This window comes from Pan paniscus, chromosome 6 (assembly GCF_029289425.2).
Source record: "Pan paniscus chromosome 6, NHGRI_mPanPan1-v2.0_pri, whole genome shotgun sequence".
Taxonomy (NCBI): Eukaryota; Metazoa; Chordata; class Mammalia; order Primates; family Hominidae; genus Pan; species Pan paniscus.
In genome coordinates, this window is record NC_073255.2 from 174,050,411 (window position 1) to 174,069,978 (window position 19,568).

Consider the following 19,568-nt stretch of genomic DNA (forward strand, 5'->3'; position numbering starts at 1 on the left):
TGAATATGCTTATACGAATGTTTAGGATTATCATGGAAACAAAAAACAAATTATTAATTTCTTTTAGAATACCTAAAGAGATCCGGCAGTGATCACTTGGTTTGGGAAGCACTGGTACAACGGAAAAGAACTCTGGAAACAGACTGTCCTGACTTCAAGTTCAAGACTGATCATTCACTGTCTGGGTAACTTTGTGCAAGTTGCAACCTTAGTGTGTTATTTTGTAAAATACAAATAAAACTACTTTAGCTGCCATGCAGCTTGAGTGAGACAATGCAGGCTAACGGCTTAGTATAATGCCTGTCATATCATAAATACTCAATAAATAGGATACACTTTTACAATACTCAATAAATAACAACAGGTACAACTTAAAACACAAGCAGAAAGCCTCAATTCGGAAGTTAGAAGACAGAAATGCAAAAGCTTCAGGAAGCAAAAAGGAGGTCCCAAAACCCAATAACTAATATGCAGCTTTCCTTAGTACTAATTACTCTATAGCTGTTTTGTGAGTACACAGCTAATGACCCTCTGAGCATGGAATGTGCCCAGGGAGATGAAAGCAGACACACAGTTTGAAGTAAACCTACAAATATTTATAGCTGCTAGTTCTCACAGCTGCCCCAGCAATTAGGACCAAAAATTCTTCAATAAGGAGGGGGAGTAAAACACACAAATGACTCTGATCCCAAGTGAGCTCATTGTGCCTTCACAGTGATTTCTCTACACATTTTTGAAGCCAGTGTGAATGATGTAGCCTAGTGAGCTAGACCAGGACAATTTAGTTGGATACATCATTCATTCATTCAAGTCAGTATTCTTCCTTGAGTTTTCTCATGGGCTAGGGACTATAAGATGTAATTCTTTTTTATTTATTTATTTATTTATTTATTTATTTTTTATTATTATACTTTAAGTTTTAGGGTACATGTGCACAGTGTGCAGGTTAGTTACACATGTATACATGTGACATGCTGGTGCGCTGCACCCACTAACTCGTCATCTAGCATTAGGTATATCTCCCAATGCTATCCCTCCCCCCTCCTCCCACCTCACAACAGTCCCCAGAGTGTGATGTTCCCCTTCCTGTGTCCATGTGTTCTCATTGTTCAATTCCCACCTGTGAGTGAGAATATGCGGTGTTTGGTTTTTTGTTCTTGCGATAGTTTACTGAGAATGATGATTTCCAATTTCATCCATGTCCCTACAAAGGACATGAACTCATCATTTTTTATGGCTGCATAGTATATGATATAATTTTCAAAAGTGAATAAGTTGTAGTATACGAAGAGTTTGCCTGTTAGGAGAGGGAAACATGCCCTCGGTACAGCATAATGGATGCCTTATCACAGGAGTGACATGTCCTCTCAGAGGAGACCGTGACTTAATATTTGGGAAGGGAAGTCTGGCAAGTTTTAACACTGATCCCTTTTCTAGTCATTGAGCAAAACAAGCTCTCTTTGGCCTGAAGGACTTTGAACTTCCGCTTGTTTCGTTTAGAACACCAGTATGGCTAGCCCCTTCTCTCTCTTCCAAACCAAGTTCAAAAGTTACCTTGTCCGAGAGGCTTTCCCCGATTACTCTATCTCACGTACACCTTTCCCATCACTCTATCACTTGGTTCTGTTTAGTTTTTAAGGTCACTTATGCCAAGAGGTATTTACTGATTTAGTTATTATTTATTTCTCTTTTTCCTTCATTGTCTACCCACCACCACCACCAGTAGAACACAGCAGTCAGAGGGAAGGAACCGTGTTTGTCTAATATCACTAGCACTTAACATACTGTGTGCTCCACTGCAGGCTCTTAATAGATTTTATAAAAACATGAATACATTAGAAACGATGCTAAAGGACTCTCCACTTCTCTGTCTCATAGCATTTGCCACTCTATGTGGTACACTGGAATTTATCCCTCTGCTTCTCCTACTATACTGTAAGACCAGTAAGGTCATTAATTTATCCCTGGTGCTAACTAGAGCACATAGCACTTGCTCGCTAAAATATTTGCTGAAAGAACAGTAGAAATGTATGAAAGAATAGAAGAAGGAAAACAGTTCCAGGTTTCAAGAACTACAGATGCAAAGAAATGGACACATAAGAAATCATGGCCCAGTCTGCCGTCTCCTGGAGTTTGGGAGTTTGGTATGGCTGGGGCAGAGCTTGTAAGCAATGTCTAGAGAAAGATCAGGCAAGTGCCCAGCCAGGAAGATACATGAGCAAGACAGCCTGCTAAGGAGTCAGGGTGGGTCTAAAATTCATTCACTTTCTTAGGTAAGAAACTTAGATACCTGTATGGAATGACACAGAAGAAGGAGCTGTGCATGCTGCAGGAGCTCCAGAGTCGACCGCCTTGCATTTAAGTCCTCTGCATATTAGTGGTATAACCTTGTGCTAGGTATATGTATTAGTTCATTTTCACACTGCTGTAAAGACATTACCTGAGACTGGGTAATATATAAACAAAAGAGGTTTAATTGACTCACAGTTCTGCATGGCTGGAGAGGTCTCAGGAAACTTACAATCATGGCTGAAGGCGAAGGGAAAACAAGGTACGTTTTACATGGCAGCAGGAGAGACAGCGAGAGCAAGGAAGTGCCACACTTTAAAACCATCAACTCTCGTGAGAACTCACTCACTATCAGGAGAACGGCAAGAGGCAAACCACCCCCACGATACAATCCCCTCCCACCAGGTCCCTCCTTCAACACCTAGGAGTTACAACTGGAGATGAGATTTGTGTCGGGAAACAGAGCCATATCATTATCTAAATTCTCTATAGCCTCAGTTTCCTTGTATGTAAAAATAAATATAACAGTAACTATTTCACAGAGTTTTGTGAATATTAAATGACACCCTGTGTGAGCAATGCACTAAACTTTACTCAAAACACACTAAGCTCTCCGTAAATATAAACTATAATCACTATTGTTGTAATCACCATAATTCTCCTTTTGCCTGAAAAGGTGCTGAGGGTAAAACACCTACTTCAAGAAATTCATTTGGAAGAAAGGAAATAGTCTTTAAAATACTGCATATTTACCAAGCATTCTTACTTATAGTGCTTCATTTTGTCTTTATAACAATCCTATGGTATATTCACTGTCAACTCTAATTTAGAGAAGACAAAATAGGTATCATTCTACTAAGAAAAGGATAGAATTAGATCTCCCCACTTCTAGTACGGTATCATGGATGGAAAATAAAACATAGGTGTTGAAAGATGTTTTCACAAGCAGAATAAAAAAGAAATAAAAACTTGAGACCCAACGGAGTACAAGTGTTTTCCTCTGATCAAGAGGAACAGAATTCCCACAGGGCACCCCATGCTGCCTCTTCTGGCCAAGTACAAGGGCAGTAATCATCAACCTCTTCAGGGGGCCTTTGAGGGGAGGGAGCCAGTCCCAGGCCAGCCTGTGGTGGGATTCTGCCCCCTCACCTCTCTCAACACAGTTAAAAGTCTCCCAGCCTAGCAAAGCCCATCCATACAGTGTTGCCATGCTCACTCCTGAGGGATGTCAGAGCCCAGAACATAGACAGAAATGTTGGGGGGAACTTCTTTTATCTTTAAAAGAACTAACAAAAGAATCTATTTAGCTGGGGAGAGAATTGAGAATGCTGGGAATATCACTTTCCTGACCCCTTTTTTCCCATTTAATAATCAGCTGCCAAAAGCTGTGTCCTGCACACAGTTGAGTCTTGCACTTAAACAGTTTCTGTTCTTTTGATCTTTAAAGATGAATTGTCAAACATAAGAGAGGGCTAGGCGGCTTTCCAAAAAAGAGCAGCAAGATGGCAAAACTTTCAGAAATAGCTGGAAAGGAAGAAAAAGAATTGAGGTTATCGAGAGCAGGAAAATTGAACAAGGATCTGGTAACAGCAGCGTGTGGCTTGGTATGGACAGCAGGAGGGACTGACATTCATTCCCTGACTCACCTGTAGCATAGATATCTCTCCCTGTGTGCCCATCTCTGCCTGTCCCAAAAAACAATCTGAGAATTCCCCTTTTCCAGATAAACTTTGTAGCTGGCTTATCTGTACTAAAAAGGGCTTCACAACACCCTTCATTTATGCATCTGATTTAAAAAGTAACAACTAACAATTGCCAGGTGAACAATAACCCAAGATACTAGAATGTTCCAAGATGATCATTAGGCAATATCACCTGTGGCCTGAAGGAACCTCTCAGCTCTCACTGGAGCCTCCCACACAAGCCCCAGCCCCTGCTTTAGCTTGGCTCTGCACTCCAGTGACAAATACCAGAAGCCTGCTCCATGGGCTGCACCGTCCCCTGACCCACACAGACAGGACTGCCTATAGAGCCACAGCACCCCCACAGACGGGTCCATCCGGGCAGGGATGCTTGTTCTTGCCATCTTCTAATTCCATAGTGAGCCATCATCTAAGGGGACCACTGAAAAACACGTGTGGCTTGGAGAAGAGTTATTTGACCTCTGAAGAGTTCTCTGTCGCCAGGCTAGAGTGCAGTGGCACGATCTTGACTCACTGCAACCTCTGCCTCCTGGGTTCAAGCGATTCTCCTGCCTCAGCCTCCCAAGTAGTTGGGACTACAGGTATGCACCACCATGCCCATCTAATTTTTGTATTTTTATTAGGGATGGGGTTTCACCATGTTGGCCAGGATGGTCTCGATCTCTTGACCTCGTGATCCGCCCACCTCAGCCTCCCAAAGTGCTGGGATTACAGGTGTGAGCCACTGTGCCCGGCCTGCTCTGACAGTTTATACAAAGCCGTTAGCAGAGACAGACTCTGTTTTCCAACTTTCTTCCTTGTTTGCAGATCAATTATTCCCACAGAAAATAAAAAGTGACTGGTAATTCCAGTGAGGAGAGACCCAACTGTCTGTACAATGGTGTACTCAACAGTTCTAATGTAAGATTACCCTTGGCAATTTTTTCCCCATGGAGTAGCATCAATGCATCATCTAGCCCCACAGGAGAGAGGGGTAAGTCTAATGATATACACCACCACATTCTGACATTCTTGCACACTGTGGTAGATTTGCTCACTACATGGCATGCAAGACCCTTGAAGCTTCCCTTCTTGTGTTTAGAGGTAGAATCTAGAAAGTTAACATTTTCCAAGCTCCTTCATAGCAGGATTTTCCATGTGACCAAATTTCTATTAAGCAGACATGCTTAAATGAGATGTGGAGGTAGACGTGACCAACTAGAAGCAGGGGCCAAATGTGGGGAGATTGGATAGTCCCTCAAGAAAGGGGGCAGAAGTGACTGGTTTCGGAGGGTCACCTGTGGCGGACTTTCCAGTGTTCAGTTCTAAGCATTATATGTGCTGAACAGACAGTAATTGCAGCAGAAAGGTTTCTGCTGGATCAGTGACATGTGGTGTGAGTAGATATTTCTCCCGGATCTGTTGACTTTGGCTGCATTATTCCTGGTCTTGCAGCATCCAAGCCAGATCTTTGGCCCTCCCGGAGATTCTTTGAACTATATAATACCCTTGAATAGACCTCTTTTGCTTAACGAGCTAGAGTAGATCTCGCTGTATCTAAAAGCTTTTGACAGATACAATGTTTTAACTAATTTAATTAATCTATATTAATTAAACTCAATCTCTTTTCTTAAGAAATTAAAATCTCAAGTGTCCAACACAATTGTTCACCAATTTATCCCTGCCAGACTCTGGTAATCATTAAGCAAATTCCAGCTACAATCTTTCAGTCAAGCAATGAACCTTTCCCAGAGTAATACTGCCTCCATCTCCAGGAAAGCTAAATTCCAGATGTGCACATTTCAATTCTTATTTCTGCATAAGAGCATGAATATTCCCTCTTCTTCTTAGTATACAATATCAAAGTGGATAGCTAAAAGGTCTCTTCAGAATTTTTTCTTTTTTACTTTAAGTTCTAGGGTACATGTGCACAATGTGCAGGTTTGTTACATATGTATACGTGTGCCATGTTGGTGTGCTGCACCCATTAACTTGTCATTTACATTAGGCATATCTCCTAATGCTATCCCTCCCCCCTCCTCCCACCCCACAACAGGCCCCGGTGTGTGATGTCCCCCTTCCTGTGTCCAAGTGTTCTCATCGTTCAATTCCCACTTATGAGTGAGAACATGCGAGGTTTGGTTTCTTTGTCCTTGCAATAGTTTGCTGAGAATGATCTCTTCAGATTAAGTGGGATTCCAACCCAAGAGAATCTTCAAACAAGGGTTTCCAACTTCACATCTAGTATCATCAAAATTGCAGACTGAGGCTAGAGTGTGGAATCTGTACAACATTGACATAGCAATAGGAAGGATTGCTTCTATACCTCAAGAAGTAATGCTGTTAGAATGGACTATGATGAATTTTAAGGCAATTTTTAACCAAACTCTGCGGGATATTTAGTAATTCCCTGGTGTTTGGATAGCAACTCTCTATATTAAGCCTCCTAACCAAGTCACTTAATCTTTTAGCCTTATTATTACCAATCAAATAGCAAAGACATTCTCCAGCCTTTCCTCAATTTAATGTTGGGTATTCACAGACTTGCCAACATCTTTATGTTTCATTCTAAAATGTAAAGAGTATGATTTTCACACTGAAACCAAGTGGTTTGCATATTAATCCACGGCCATTTCCCAAAACAAAAGTGGTCAGGAACTAAGCAAAGAAGTTCTCTAAAATGAAAAACAAGCAAATATCAAACAAACAAAACAGATCCTGATCATATGTTTGATTAGAATGATAAAGACAGGAAAAGAAGGCACTTTCTGACGATGAGCTGAGTGACTAGATTATACGTAATACAGTTATGCACCACACAGCAATGTTTCAACCAATGATGGACCACATACAGAACTGTGTTCCCACTAGGGTACAGTGGAGCTGAGGAATTCCTATCACTGATTAACATTGGAAGGCAGCACATTACTCACATGTCTGTGGTGATGCGGATGTAAATAAACTTACTGCACTGCTAGTCTTATAAAAGTGTAACACAGACAATTATGTATAGTCATAATACTTGAGAGTGATAATAAATGACTATGTTACTGGTTTATGTATTTACTATACAATACTTTTAATCATTATTTTAGAGTGCATTCCTTCTTCTTACTAAAAAAATAAAGTTAACTGTGAAACAGCTTCAGATAAGTCCTTCTGGAGGTATTCCAGGAGGAGGCATTGTTATCATAGGAGATGATGTGTTACTGTCCCTGAAGACCTTCCAGTGGGACAAGATGTGGAGGTGGAAGACAGTGATGCTGATGAACCTGACCCTGTGTAGACCTAGGCTAATGTGTGTGTGTCTTAGTTTTAACAAAAAGTTTTAAAAACTTAAAAACACTTATAGAATAAAGATGTAAGGAAAGAATATGTTTGTTATAGCTATGCAATGTTTTTGAACTTTAAGTCTTATTTTAAAAAAGTCAAAAGTTAAAATAAATTTAAAAGTTTATAAACTAAAATAGTTACCATAAGCTAAGGTTCATTTACTGTTGGAGAAAGAAAAATATCTTCTCATAAATTTAGTGTAGCTTAAGTGTACAGTGTTTATAGAGTCTATGGTATTGTACACTAATGTCCTACGCCTTCACATTCACTCACTGTTCATTCAGTGACTCACCCAGAGCAAATTCCAGTCCTGCAAGCTCCATTCACGGTAAGTGCCCTACAGAGATGTACCATTTTTTCTTTTATACCATATTTTTACTATATCTTTTCAATAATTAGACATGTTTAGATACACAAATACCTATCATTGTGTTACAATAACCTACAGTATTCAGTACAGTAACATGCTGTATAGATTTGCAGCCTAGGAGCAATCAGCTATACCTTACAGCCTAGGGGCACAGTAGGCTACACATCTACACTTGTATAAGTGCACCCTATGATGTTCACATGAGAATGAAATCACCTAAGGATACATTTCTTAGAACATATCCCTGTTGTTAAGTGACACATGACTGTAATTAAACTCATATTTTGAAAACCACTGATTTTCCTCATGACTGCAATGCCCTTTACTGATCACTATAAAAATTCCCTTTCCTATAATTCTCATGTTTGAAATAAGGCAGAAAAATGACATCAAAAGAGAACAAAACCTGGAACTCACTCCACTACCAGGAAACAGAATGGACATGGATAAGTCATTGATTTTCTCTGTCCTCATTTGTTATGTGGATATTAGATCAGACATTAGGCAAGGTCCCCAGAAGCTCAACCCTTTAAAGCTTCTAGACATAAAGATTCATCTAATAAATGTGACCAGCGTTGCATGGGTTTATAATACCAAGAAGCAGCATTGTGCAGTTGAAAAGGCAGTGGGTCTTTGGTATCAGTCTGACTTTAAATTTGAATCTGGTTGCACCGCTTGCAAGCTGTGAAACCTCAAGTGAGTTGCCTAACATTTCTGAGCCTATGCTTTTTCATATATAAAGTAGGATAAATAAAATGTATGCTTAAAGTTGCTTTAAGGCTTAAATTAAATGACTAGGAGCTCCTACCCCAGTGTCCAATTCAAAATTAGTGAGTTCCCTACTTCTATCTCCTTCACATATTGAATTAACATAAGAAAAAATGTTGATGATGTACTCTTTCCTGAAGGAAGAAAATAATTTATAAATGCATCATTTTGAGAAAAGTTTAGTTAAATGACTACTGCAGCTTCCACCCAAAATAAAGGAAATCAGTATATTGAAAAGATATCTGTACCCCTATGTTTGTTGCAGCACTGTTTATGATAGCTAAGATTTGGAAGCAACCTAAGTGGCCATCAACGGATGAACAGATAAAGAAAATGTGGTACATATACATAATGGAGTACAATTCAGCCATTAAAATGAATGAGATTCAGTCATTTTCAACAACATGGATAGAAATGGAGATCATTAGGTTAAGTAAAATAAGACAGGCACAGAAAGAGAAACACTGCGTGTCCTCACTTATTTGTGGGATCTAAAATCAAAACAAACTCAAGGACATAGAGAGTAGAAGGATGGTTAACAGAGGCTGGGAAGGGTAGTGATGGGTGGTTGGGATGGTTAATGGGTACAAAAAAATAGAAAGAATGAATAAGACCTACTATTTGATAGCACAACAGGGTGACTATATAGTCAATAATAAGTGTATATTTTAAAATAACGCAAAGAGTGTGATTAGGTTGTTTGTTACTCCAAGGATAAATGCTTGAGGGGATGGACACTGCATTCTCCATAATATGCTTATTTCATATTGCAGGCCTGTATCAAAACATCTCATGTACCCCATAAATATATACACCTACCATATATCCACAAAAATTAAAAAGAAAAAAGACAACGTTCACCTTCTCCTATTTCAAAGGCAATTAAAACCCATGGAGATTAGTTCATACCCCTTTGTGATTTAGGTGAGAAATCAGCAGAATACAAAAGATGACATGAATTTAGAGTTAGACAAACCTTGGCACTGTCATTTATTAGAGATATACTCCTGGTCAAATAAATTTACCAGTGTTCCTCAGTTTCCTTTATAATAATACCCACCTGCAAGGATATATGGGACTTTATAAGTTACTATATGGAAAACACCTAGAGCAATGTATAGAGTAGAAACTGAATAATGATAATGATAGTATAGATTCCATTCATTACTATTTGCTTTCCCATTGATTAGTAGAATGTAAGCTATCTTAAAGTTAGAGACGTGCAAAGGAAAAGCTATAATATCTATCCAAGTTTATTTGAGAAAAATAGTACAAAAATAAATACAGCTTACATATGCCACTCGTTACATTTTGGTTTAAACTAGGAAAAATATGCCATGGAATGTGTATGTGTGTGTGAGTGTGTCTGTGTCCCCTATAAAGATTTTATATCTGACACATCTCCCTAGTTCAACTCCTAAAATAAGAATATTCTTTTTTCCAGGCACAGTGGCTCATGCCTTTAATCCCAGCACTTTGGGAGGCCAAGGCGGGTGTATCATTTGAGGTCTGGAGTTCAAGACCAGCCTGACCAACATGATGAAATGCTGTCTCTACTAAAAAGACAGAAAAATTAGCCGGGCGCATGCCCGTAATCCCAGCTACTCAGGAGGCTGAGGCAGGAGAATCACTTGAACCCAGGAGGCGGAGTTCGCAGTGGGCCGAGATCGCCTCACTGCCCTCCAGCATGCGTGACAGAGTGAGACTCTGTATCAAAAAGAAAAAAGAAATCATTCTTTTTGCAGAGTGTCTCAGTGCCAAACAGCATTTATAAAACTCTCCACTGCTGAGATGGAAAAGATTGGTTAGTTTTAACAAAGGTATATTATACACAAAGGGAAGGATGAATTTTAATGACCTGTAAATTGCATAACTGGTAGTTTGAAACATAGAATCACTCATAGTAATCATATTTTCAATTAATTATATCAATTAATTATATACCATAATTTATTTATGTATGAATATTACAGAATGTCTATCCACTTGAAATATTTTTAGTGTCATTTTTTCAAGCTGAAAGCCTGAAACAAACTTAACCTTCATTACATGTTATTAGATGAGATACTGTATAAAGGTGAAATATACACCAGTTCCGGTAAAAGGAAGACTTCACTTATTTCCTAAATATCGTTTAGGGTTCTCTCTTAATCATGTTCCCTGCTGTGTCCCATTTATTCCAAACTTTTCAACATTTTATGTGTTCACCCAGCCCCACCATCTTCCACCTAATCATGTCCCCACTTTTTCTCCCTTATTATTAAGTTGAATTTTCTTTTTCCCATAGGAAAGAACAGGACAGTGCACGTGTGTGTGTGTGTGTGTGTGTGTTACATGTGTATGCATGTGTGTGTGGTCTCTTGTCAATGGATTCCATACTAGAGCAGTAGTTCTCAATTTTGGCTGCATCATGAAACCTTCTGAGATGCATTCACAATTTTTAAACTACTGATGCTGATTGGGTTAGTCTGTGCTATACTTGGGCACTGGGAGTTTTGCAAGTTCCCACAGAATATTCTAATGTGAAGCCCAGGTTGAGCATCACTGTGCTAGAATGTGGAAGCTTCTTTAATTTCTTTTCCTTTCAATTCTGTATTTATACTGAATATTTTGGTTCTACAGCTGGACTAAAAATAAATTATTTTGACTACAGTAACTCTGAGTTCTGCCTTTTTTGGAAATGCTTCACTTGGTAGATAGGGCACTGATTTTGCTTAGATTTATGTGGTTGTCTCTGGACAAATGACATTTGGGAAGTCTGCATAAGTACTCACTGCAGTCACTCCTGCCCTGCTTCATGCCTTCCAAAAACCATATGACAACAGGCAGAGATTTCCATGATCTGGAAAGGGCAGCCTGAACCCTAGACTCACCACCTGCAGGTCCAGCCTGTACCTGGCCATCCTGAAGTTGGAGATAACTATTTCTATGGACAACTCCAGCAGTGGCCAAAAAGCCAGGCCTGTGAAAAATAAAGTCCTTTCTGGCCACCAGCAGGAAACCAGCCAATCTCCGTCACCTTCTGCAGATTTTTTTTTTCTATTTTTATTTATTATGAGCATTTCTTACATGGTCATTTTTCTGAATCTCTCCTTACAATTTCTCCGGCAGTATGGATTTTCAGGACCACCTTAGAGTTAAAATATATGAGTAGAGGCCAAGAAGGTATTTGAATTTAGAGTTCATTGAGTACCATTGTATTAGTTGGCTATAGCTCCTATAACAAAGTACCACAGAGTTGGTGCCTTAAACAACAGAAATTTATTTATTTATTGTCTTGCAGTTCTGGAAGCTACAAGCCTAAGATCAAGGCATCTGTAGGGCTGATTTCTTCTGAAGGTTCTCCCTATGGCTTGTAGATGGCATTCTTCTCCCTCTGTCTTCACACAGTCTTCTCTCTATGTATTTCTGTGTCCTAATCTCCCTTCTTATAAACACACCAGCTGCACTGGATTAGGGCCTACCCTTGTGACTGCATTTTATCTCAATTACCTCTTTAAAGACCCTGTCTCCAATACAGTGACATTGTGAGGGGGTTAAAACTTCAGCATATGAATTTGGGAAAACACAATTCAGGCCATAACATCCATGATAAAAGAGTTTATTTCCCTTAGTTGGGATCCTTGTATGTATGAATTCATGGCCATAATGATTGTTTTTACCTTCTCCAGCAAGAGAGCAGAGCCTGACTTTCTGGGAGATATAGATCTCTGTCATTTAAAAATTCTGTGATGAATGTAGTTGGTAACCAAATTGAACTCAAAAAATATAAAGGCTCTGAAAACAAATGCAGAACCCATTAAGTTATGCAGTGAATAAAGGGAAAATGTAAAATAATTTTCCTGATTTTGTGAAAACTATATTTCAGATAATCTGGGAGAAGTTTGATTTAAAATTGTCTCCGTCATAAACATTCTGAGTTTGTTTTTCTTGTCAGGATACAGTTCCAATTAAGAGTGTGGAATATATGGTCATCATACAACTGTCTTTGCTGGCTTCTTTTGCTATGTTATTTATTTGGGTTAGGAGACTGTACCAATCCCCTCATCTATGCAGAGGACTTCAATTTGCACTCACAGGCTGCCTGCTTCAAAGTATTTTTAAAGTATTTTTGTGACTCTCAGTGTAGGGGAGTTTTTCAGTCACTTTCTTCAGGTAATTCACCTAATATTTCCTTCTGGAAAATGTGGGTTTTCCAGATCTTGCCTGAGTCCATCAATCCATTAAAATTGTGGTATAATGGCAAGGACTTACCTTGAGGTTTGGGCTTGGTCAGTTTGCCACAGGGCTTGGAGATGGTGACAGTCTTCTGGCATTCGGCATTGTGCAGGGCTCGCTTCAGACTTCCAGTTCTGGTCTTCAGGGCCGTGTTCAGGTCACATTCTCCCCAGGCCTGGAACTGGTATTTGCACTCCGCTAAAGGCAGGGTAGAACCAAACAGAAATACTTGAAAGATCCTATCGTACTTCCAGGATAATAAAGGCACACTTTTGTTTGTAACTTTTTTATTGAAATAATTATAGATCCATATGCAGCTATAAGAAATAATACAGAGTGTATGCGTGTGTATTGAGTTCTGTTCAATTCTATCACATGTGTAGATGCATACGATCACCATCAATATACACCATTAATACACACTAATATACACTATTAATATACAGTCCCAATACAACAGTGGGTCATTCTTTATAGTCATGGCCTAGCCACCTTCCTCCTTCCCCACCTCCTTAATCCCCGGCAACTCCTTATCTGTTCTCTAGCTCTATCATTTTTCTAGCTTAAAAATGTTGCATAAATGGAATTCTACAATATGTAAACTTCTGAGATTGGCTTTCTTTTTTATTTAGCATAATTTCCTGAAGATCCATCCAAGTCATGTGCATCAATAGTCTGTTTCTTCCTATTGCTGAGTAGTATTCCATGGTCCCAATGTACCCCAGTTTGTTTAACCATTCATCAGCTGAAGGACATCCGAGCTGTTACCAGCCTTGGGTTACTACAAATAGAACTGCTATATAAATTCATGTATAGGTTTTTGTGGAAACATCAGTTTTCATTTCTCTGAGATAAATTACCAAGAAACTGCTGTGTTACATGGTAAATGCATGTTTCATTTTGTAAAAAACTGCAATACTCTTTTTCCACTGTGGCTGTACCACCTTACAATTTCCACTGGCAACATATGAGGGATCTGGTTTCTTGGCACCCTCACTAGCATTTCGTCTTGTCACTATTTTTTATTCTAGCCACTTTGATAGATGTAGAGTGATATCTCATTATGGTTTCAATTTCTAGTTCCCTAATAAGGAAAAGATGCTGAATATATTTTCAGGAGTTCATTTGTTGCCTATATATCCTCTTTGGTAAAATGTCTGTTAATGTTTTTTCCCCACTTTCTTATTGAACTGTTAGGTTTTGTTTGTTTCGTTTTTTGTTGTTGTTGTTTTGTTGTTTACTGTTGAGTTTGAGAGTTATTTAATATTCTCCATGTAAGTCTTTAAGATACACCTTTTAAACTTTTTGTAAGTGGGTTTTTAAGGTGCCCATATACAATTTAAGACCAAATGTACCTGTTCTCCATCACACTTTTATAGAACTTGTCTATATCCATTCAAATAAAAAATACCCCAAAGATTACAGAGGGAGAAAAAGACATACATGTATACATCCATTATCCTTCCTCACTTGTCTATGGGCCACAATGCATTTCCATAGAACACAGATAGGACATTTCAGGCATCATGTCCCACTATGGCTAAGAAAGACAAAAAGTCTGGATTGTGGAAGAGGTTATTTGAGGGTTCAATACTGGATATAAAGTTGAAAGTGTTGAGAGATCCTGTCTCAGATAGATAGATCAGGCCAGCATAAGATTGACTCCAGTCAGTGGGAGAAAGATTTATGAAACGTGGCTGTGAGCAGCCCTGCTGAACTCAGTAAGTGAATCTGTGAAACTGTGTGGAGGGTGGGGAGGGATCAAATGGGAGAGAAGGTCTGAAAGTGACAGGGAGAAACATGGAGAAGCAGGAGAATAAATAAGAAAAGGGGAAAGGAAAAATCAAAGGAACTTAGAAGAAAGGAGAGAGAAGACAGATCAACTAACATTATTCAGAGGAATCAAGGATATATTTTATGTCCCTTTGGAAAGGCAGTGGTTCCCAACCAGGGATGATTTTGACCAACAGGGGACATTTGGCCATAGATATTTGGAGACATTTTTAGTTTTCACATCTGGAGCGGGTGAGGAATGCTACCGGAAACTAGCGAGTAGAAGCCAGGGATGCTCCTAAATACCCTAAAATGCACAAGACAGCCTCCACAACAAATAATTGCCTGGCCTGAAATGGGACCAGTCTGGTCACTTCGTGTCTGGTAAGATAAAGTTATTTAAAATAAAAAGTACTTATCCTTAAAAAGACATTTGGTGGAAAAACTTGAGAATTATCTCAGAGTAGGAGATTAACTCAGCAGCATGAGGCTTACCTCCAAATTGCTTCTTCCAGTTGCAGGGGATCTTACATCTCTGGGTCTTCATGGTTTGCTTGCACTCAGCTCCAGTCCGAGTGCCCTCCCGTGTGCCCAGCCCACAGTCTCCACTGGTGGGCACACACACACTCCACTGCCATTCTCCACAGTCAGACTTCTTCACTTTTTTTTCTGAATGAAAGGAGGAAAACCTAATCAACATACAGAAAACTCCTTAACTTCCAGATATAACCAAGTTCATTCCTGAGCACCTTAATTGCAGGATCTGTGTTTTTTTATCTGTATCCTTATTGTCTAATGAATAGTAGAAACATGATGAATATTAACCAAATTATTGAAACAATGAATGATCAAGAGAAGAGAGAAAGAAAACTGAGAAAAGAGCTAAAACTAATATTAATTGAACTCCCTCTTACTATGTGCCAGAGACTGTGCTAAGTGATTTAGTGGCATCTCCTTTTAGAAGCAAACATTTCTATAAAAGAAGAGATGGTCAAAAATATAGTTCTCCTAAAAATGAAGAAAATATTATATTAGAAATAACAGTTGTCAGCTGGGCAAAGTGGCTCATGCCTGTAATCCCAGCACTTTGGGAGGTCGAAGCAGGCAGATCACAAGGTCAAAAGATCGAGACCATCCTGGCTAACATGGTGAAACCCCAACTCTACTAAAAATACAAAAATCAGCTGGGCGTGGTGGTGCATGCCTGCAGCCCCAGCTACTCGGGAAGCTGAGGCAGGAGAATCACTTGAACCGGGAGACAGAGGATACAGTGAGTTGAGATCGCACCACTGCACTCCATCCTGGTGACAGAGCGAGACTCCAACTCAAAAAAAAAAAAAAAAAAGAAATAACAGTTGTCAAATGAGCCATTTCAGTGTAAGTTTTTGTTCCTTTCTCTGCCTTGTAGAAGGAATGACATCATACAAACATGGTGCATCACAGATTTAAACAGACTGTCAGTTCCACAGCCTACTTATGACTTTGGGAGTGGCATAGAGAAGGTGCTTTATCTTCTCTGTGCTTGTTTCCTCCTCTGTAAATCTGAAATTAAGGAGAAAAACAAGTTGCAGTGCATTTTTTTTTTTTGAGGTAGAGAGGTAAATAATAAAGCACCTGATTACTGGTCAATGTTCTATACATAGTAGCTGCTAATTTGATCATTATATTAATGATCATCATCGTCATGCAATCCAAGACTTACAATGGGAGAAAAATAAGACAGGATATTTCTTAGGTTCCTCTAAGTAATTATTTTTGAAAAGGGAAGATTGAAGGAATAGAGGAATAGGAAGGGAGAGAGGCAGAGTAGAAGAGAGGAAGGAAAAGCAGGTAATTAGACTAGAGGGACATTAATCAATGAAGCATCTGGCCTTCAGAACCCTACTGCTTACCTGGTTTCTCTTTCTTCCCTGCTTCAGCAGTATCCACAGCTGCCAGTATGAAAATGAATGCCAAGAAGGCAGCTGCAAATTTTCGACGCTGCTGCTGGTACTGTTGAGCCTGCATTCTAGGAATAAACAGAGAAAGAGAAGAAGGTGGCATTAACCTAAGTCAGAAAGGAAGACTCATTGAACCCTTGATGAAAAGGCTCCACTTTCCATTTCTGGAATGTTAGATTTCAGGAAGATTCATATCAATTATCTTGGGTAGAATTTTATCTATTCTCACCAACAGCCATTGAAATAAGTGCTCTTCTGCAATCAATCACGTATTCACTGACAAAACGCAACAGTTCTTCACTTAAGACTTCACAACCATTTGCTAAGTATGACTCAGAAATTATGGAAGCAAAAGAACTTTGAAGGCATGCATTTGAACACAGTCCTACTGTCTTGCTGATAGCATCACTTGGTAATATCGACAACTACAGCCATCTTCAAAATTCCTGACAATATTAGAAACAACCACAGCAATGATACTGCTGTACACAAGACCAATTTGAGTAGACATGATGAATGAATTACCTATACAAGTATATGTTTACTGTTTCTATTTAGACGCATACACAACAACCAACATCTCTGATCTTTTCAAAATCATTGTCATAATCATCACTATCATCTTATCATTATTCCATTATTTATTGATCTAACAAAGAGTGAATCCCAGAAGTAGAGCTAGCACACCTGTGATACATATCAAACACAATGATAAACTCGCATGTGCTAAAAATCCTCTAATCTTAGGATATGGTGAAGTCTTTACACTCACTCATAATAGGAAATGCTCACATTTAATGTGAATCAAAAATCCCAAGATATCATTAGAAAGACTCTCCTAGAACTTGAAGCCACCTGTGACAGCCTAGTGTCAATACGGTCACTTGGCCAAAACACCCTTGAGAAAGTCTCAGTCCAAGCTCCAGGACGACCCACTTCCCAATGGCTACACCATATCATGGCTGCAGCAACTTGCCTGGCAGTTATTGAGCTCCATCTGCTGTGTTAGTGGTGTGTTATACTTCACGTAAAAATGGTTGTAATGTCCTATGATCATAGGCTGATAATTTTTTTTCCAGAGGTAGTACTAGATTAGTTTAGGTGTTTTAACATTCTCTTTAGTGTGAACAATAAAACGTTTCATGTATATAAGGGGTTGAGATTATTCTTTTCTCTAATTTATTTTCCTCATTGAAAAATATCTGAGATGATATCCTTGCCTGTGAATTTTTCTCCTTTTCTGTGGCATTGTATATGCTGTCTCTTATTAGTGTTTTTTTAAATTTATTTATTTTTAATTTTACTTTAAGTTCCAGGATACATGTGCAGAATGTGCAGGTTTGTTACACAGGTATACATGTGCCATGATGGTTTGCTGCACTTATTGACCGGTCCTCTAAGTTCCCTCCCCTTACCCCACACCCCTCAACAGGTCCTGGTGTGTGATGTTCCTCTCCCTGTGTCCACGTCTTCTCAATGTTCAACTCCCAGTTATGAGTGAGAACATGCGGTGTTTGGTTTCCTGTTCCTGTGTTAGTTTGCTGTGGATGATGGCCTCCAGCTTCACTCATGTCCCTGCAAAGGACATGATCTCATTCCTTGTTATGGTTGCCTAGTAGTCCATTGTATATATGTACCAAATTTTCTTTATCCAGTCTATCATTGATAAGCTTTTGGGTTGGTTCAATGGCTTTGCTATGTAATAGTGCTGCAATAAACATATGTGTGCCTGTGTCTTTATATTAAAATAATTCATATTCCTTTGGGTATATACTCAGTAATGGGATGGCTGGATCAAATGGTATTTCTGGTTCTAGATCCTCAAGGAATCACCACACTGTTTTCCACAATGGTTGAACTAATTTCCAGAATTTACAAGGAACTTAAACAAATTTATAAAAAACAAAACAAAACAAAAAAAACAACCCCATCAAAAACTGGGCAAAGGATATGACAGACACTTTTCAAAAGACATTTCTGCAGCCAACAAACATGAAAAAAAGCTCAACATCACTGATCATTAGAGAAATGCAAATCAAAACCACAGTGAGATACCATCTCATGCCAGTCAGAATGGCAATTATTAAAAAGTCAAGAAACAATAGATGCTGGCAAGACTGTGGAGAAATAAGAATGCTTTTACACTGTTGGTGGGAATGTAAATTAGTGTTGTTTTTTAAAATTGATGGCTTTGAATTCCAACATATGGATGAAGCATATTTCACTTATCAATTAAAATTAATATTTTGAACCTTAATTTTTTCCCTGAATCACAAGCCTAGATTAGCTACTCACCATCTCCAGCACTTTCTACAATATAAGATAAGGTGCTTTGTTCTTCCTCCTGAGGCTAAATTCTTATTATATCAGATTGGTGCAAAAGTGATCATGGCTTTTGCCCTTAAAGTAAAAATCGCAGTTACTTTTGCACCAACCTAATACCTCATGAATGGTCACGCAGAAAAGTTTCTACTGATTCTGAGGCTTTTCCTGTGCTTTTAATTGGGTGTGAATGGTAAAAGAAGCCAGTCTAGACTCATAGGTTTGCAAGTCTTTTCAGAGTTCTTTGAGTTGGGCACTGGTACATCAGTGCTACTATATCTTTCATAATGTACTCAAATGTCATTTAAAATTATTAGGTGTAAAGTAAACCAAAGTGGAAGTCTTTGAGCTTTCCCCAGAGGCTGGCTGAAAGCCTTCTTTCTGTCACTTTGGCAGAAACTTTTCATTTCAATTGTTTAAAAGGGCAAATTATTTTTTTGATTCAGAACTTTTAAATTACAATATATTTCTTTCCAAGTTAAAATTTACCTGCATTTTCAACAGTTACTTACAAATATCAGAAGTATTTAGGTTGTCGAGAATTAGATTACTGTGAGAATTTGGAAATTCCCATGGAGAACGCAGAACTCTTGAGAGAACTTTCTGCCCAAGCCATGGGATGCTCATCCATAGTCCTATGATACCTACAGCAGGAAGAGAGGCCAGAAGCACCTCAGAGCCCACTGGAGAAATATGATAACTTGGCAGAAATAGAAAGACTCTACCTTCTGTAAATAATACAATAACACACATATACACACACATGCACACACAGAGTTATTCATGGCAAGGTGCTATCACTGGCAAGTTTTAACCTCAGCATTTCTAGTTTTATATTGTTAAACTCTTGTTTTCATCGTTATTTTCAAAAAG

General features: G+C 38.8%; 1 protein-coding gene across 3 annotated transcripts in view; it reads right to left on the reverse strand.

Moving 5' to 3' along the window:
* PTN (pleiotrophin) overlaps positions 1-19,568 on the reverse strand; it is a 116,181-nt gene that overhangs the window by 11,148 nt on the left and 85,465 nt on the right. For all 3 annotated transcript variants that reach the window (XM_003813429.6, XM_008965987.5, XM_063606391.1), the window contains 3 exons: positions 16,326-16,441; positions 14,929-15,102; positions 12,697-12,858 (listed from right to left, as the gene is read on the reverse strand). In XM_003813429.6, the coding sequence (XP_003813477.1) occupies positions 12,697-12,858; positions 14,929-15,102; positions 16,326-16,440 (451 nt within the window). In that variant the 5' untranslated portion in view covers position 16,441. The remainder of the gene's footprint in view (positions 1-12,696; positions 12,859-14,928; positions 15,103-16,325; positions 16,442-19,568) is intronic.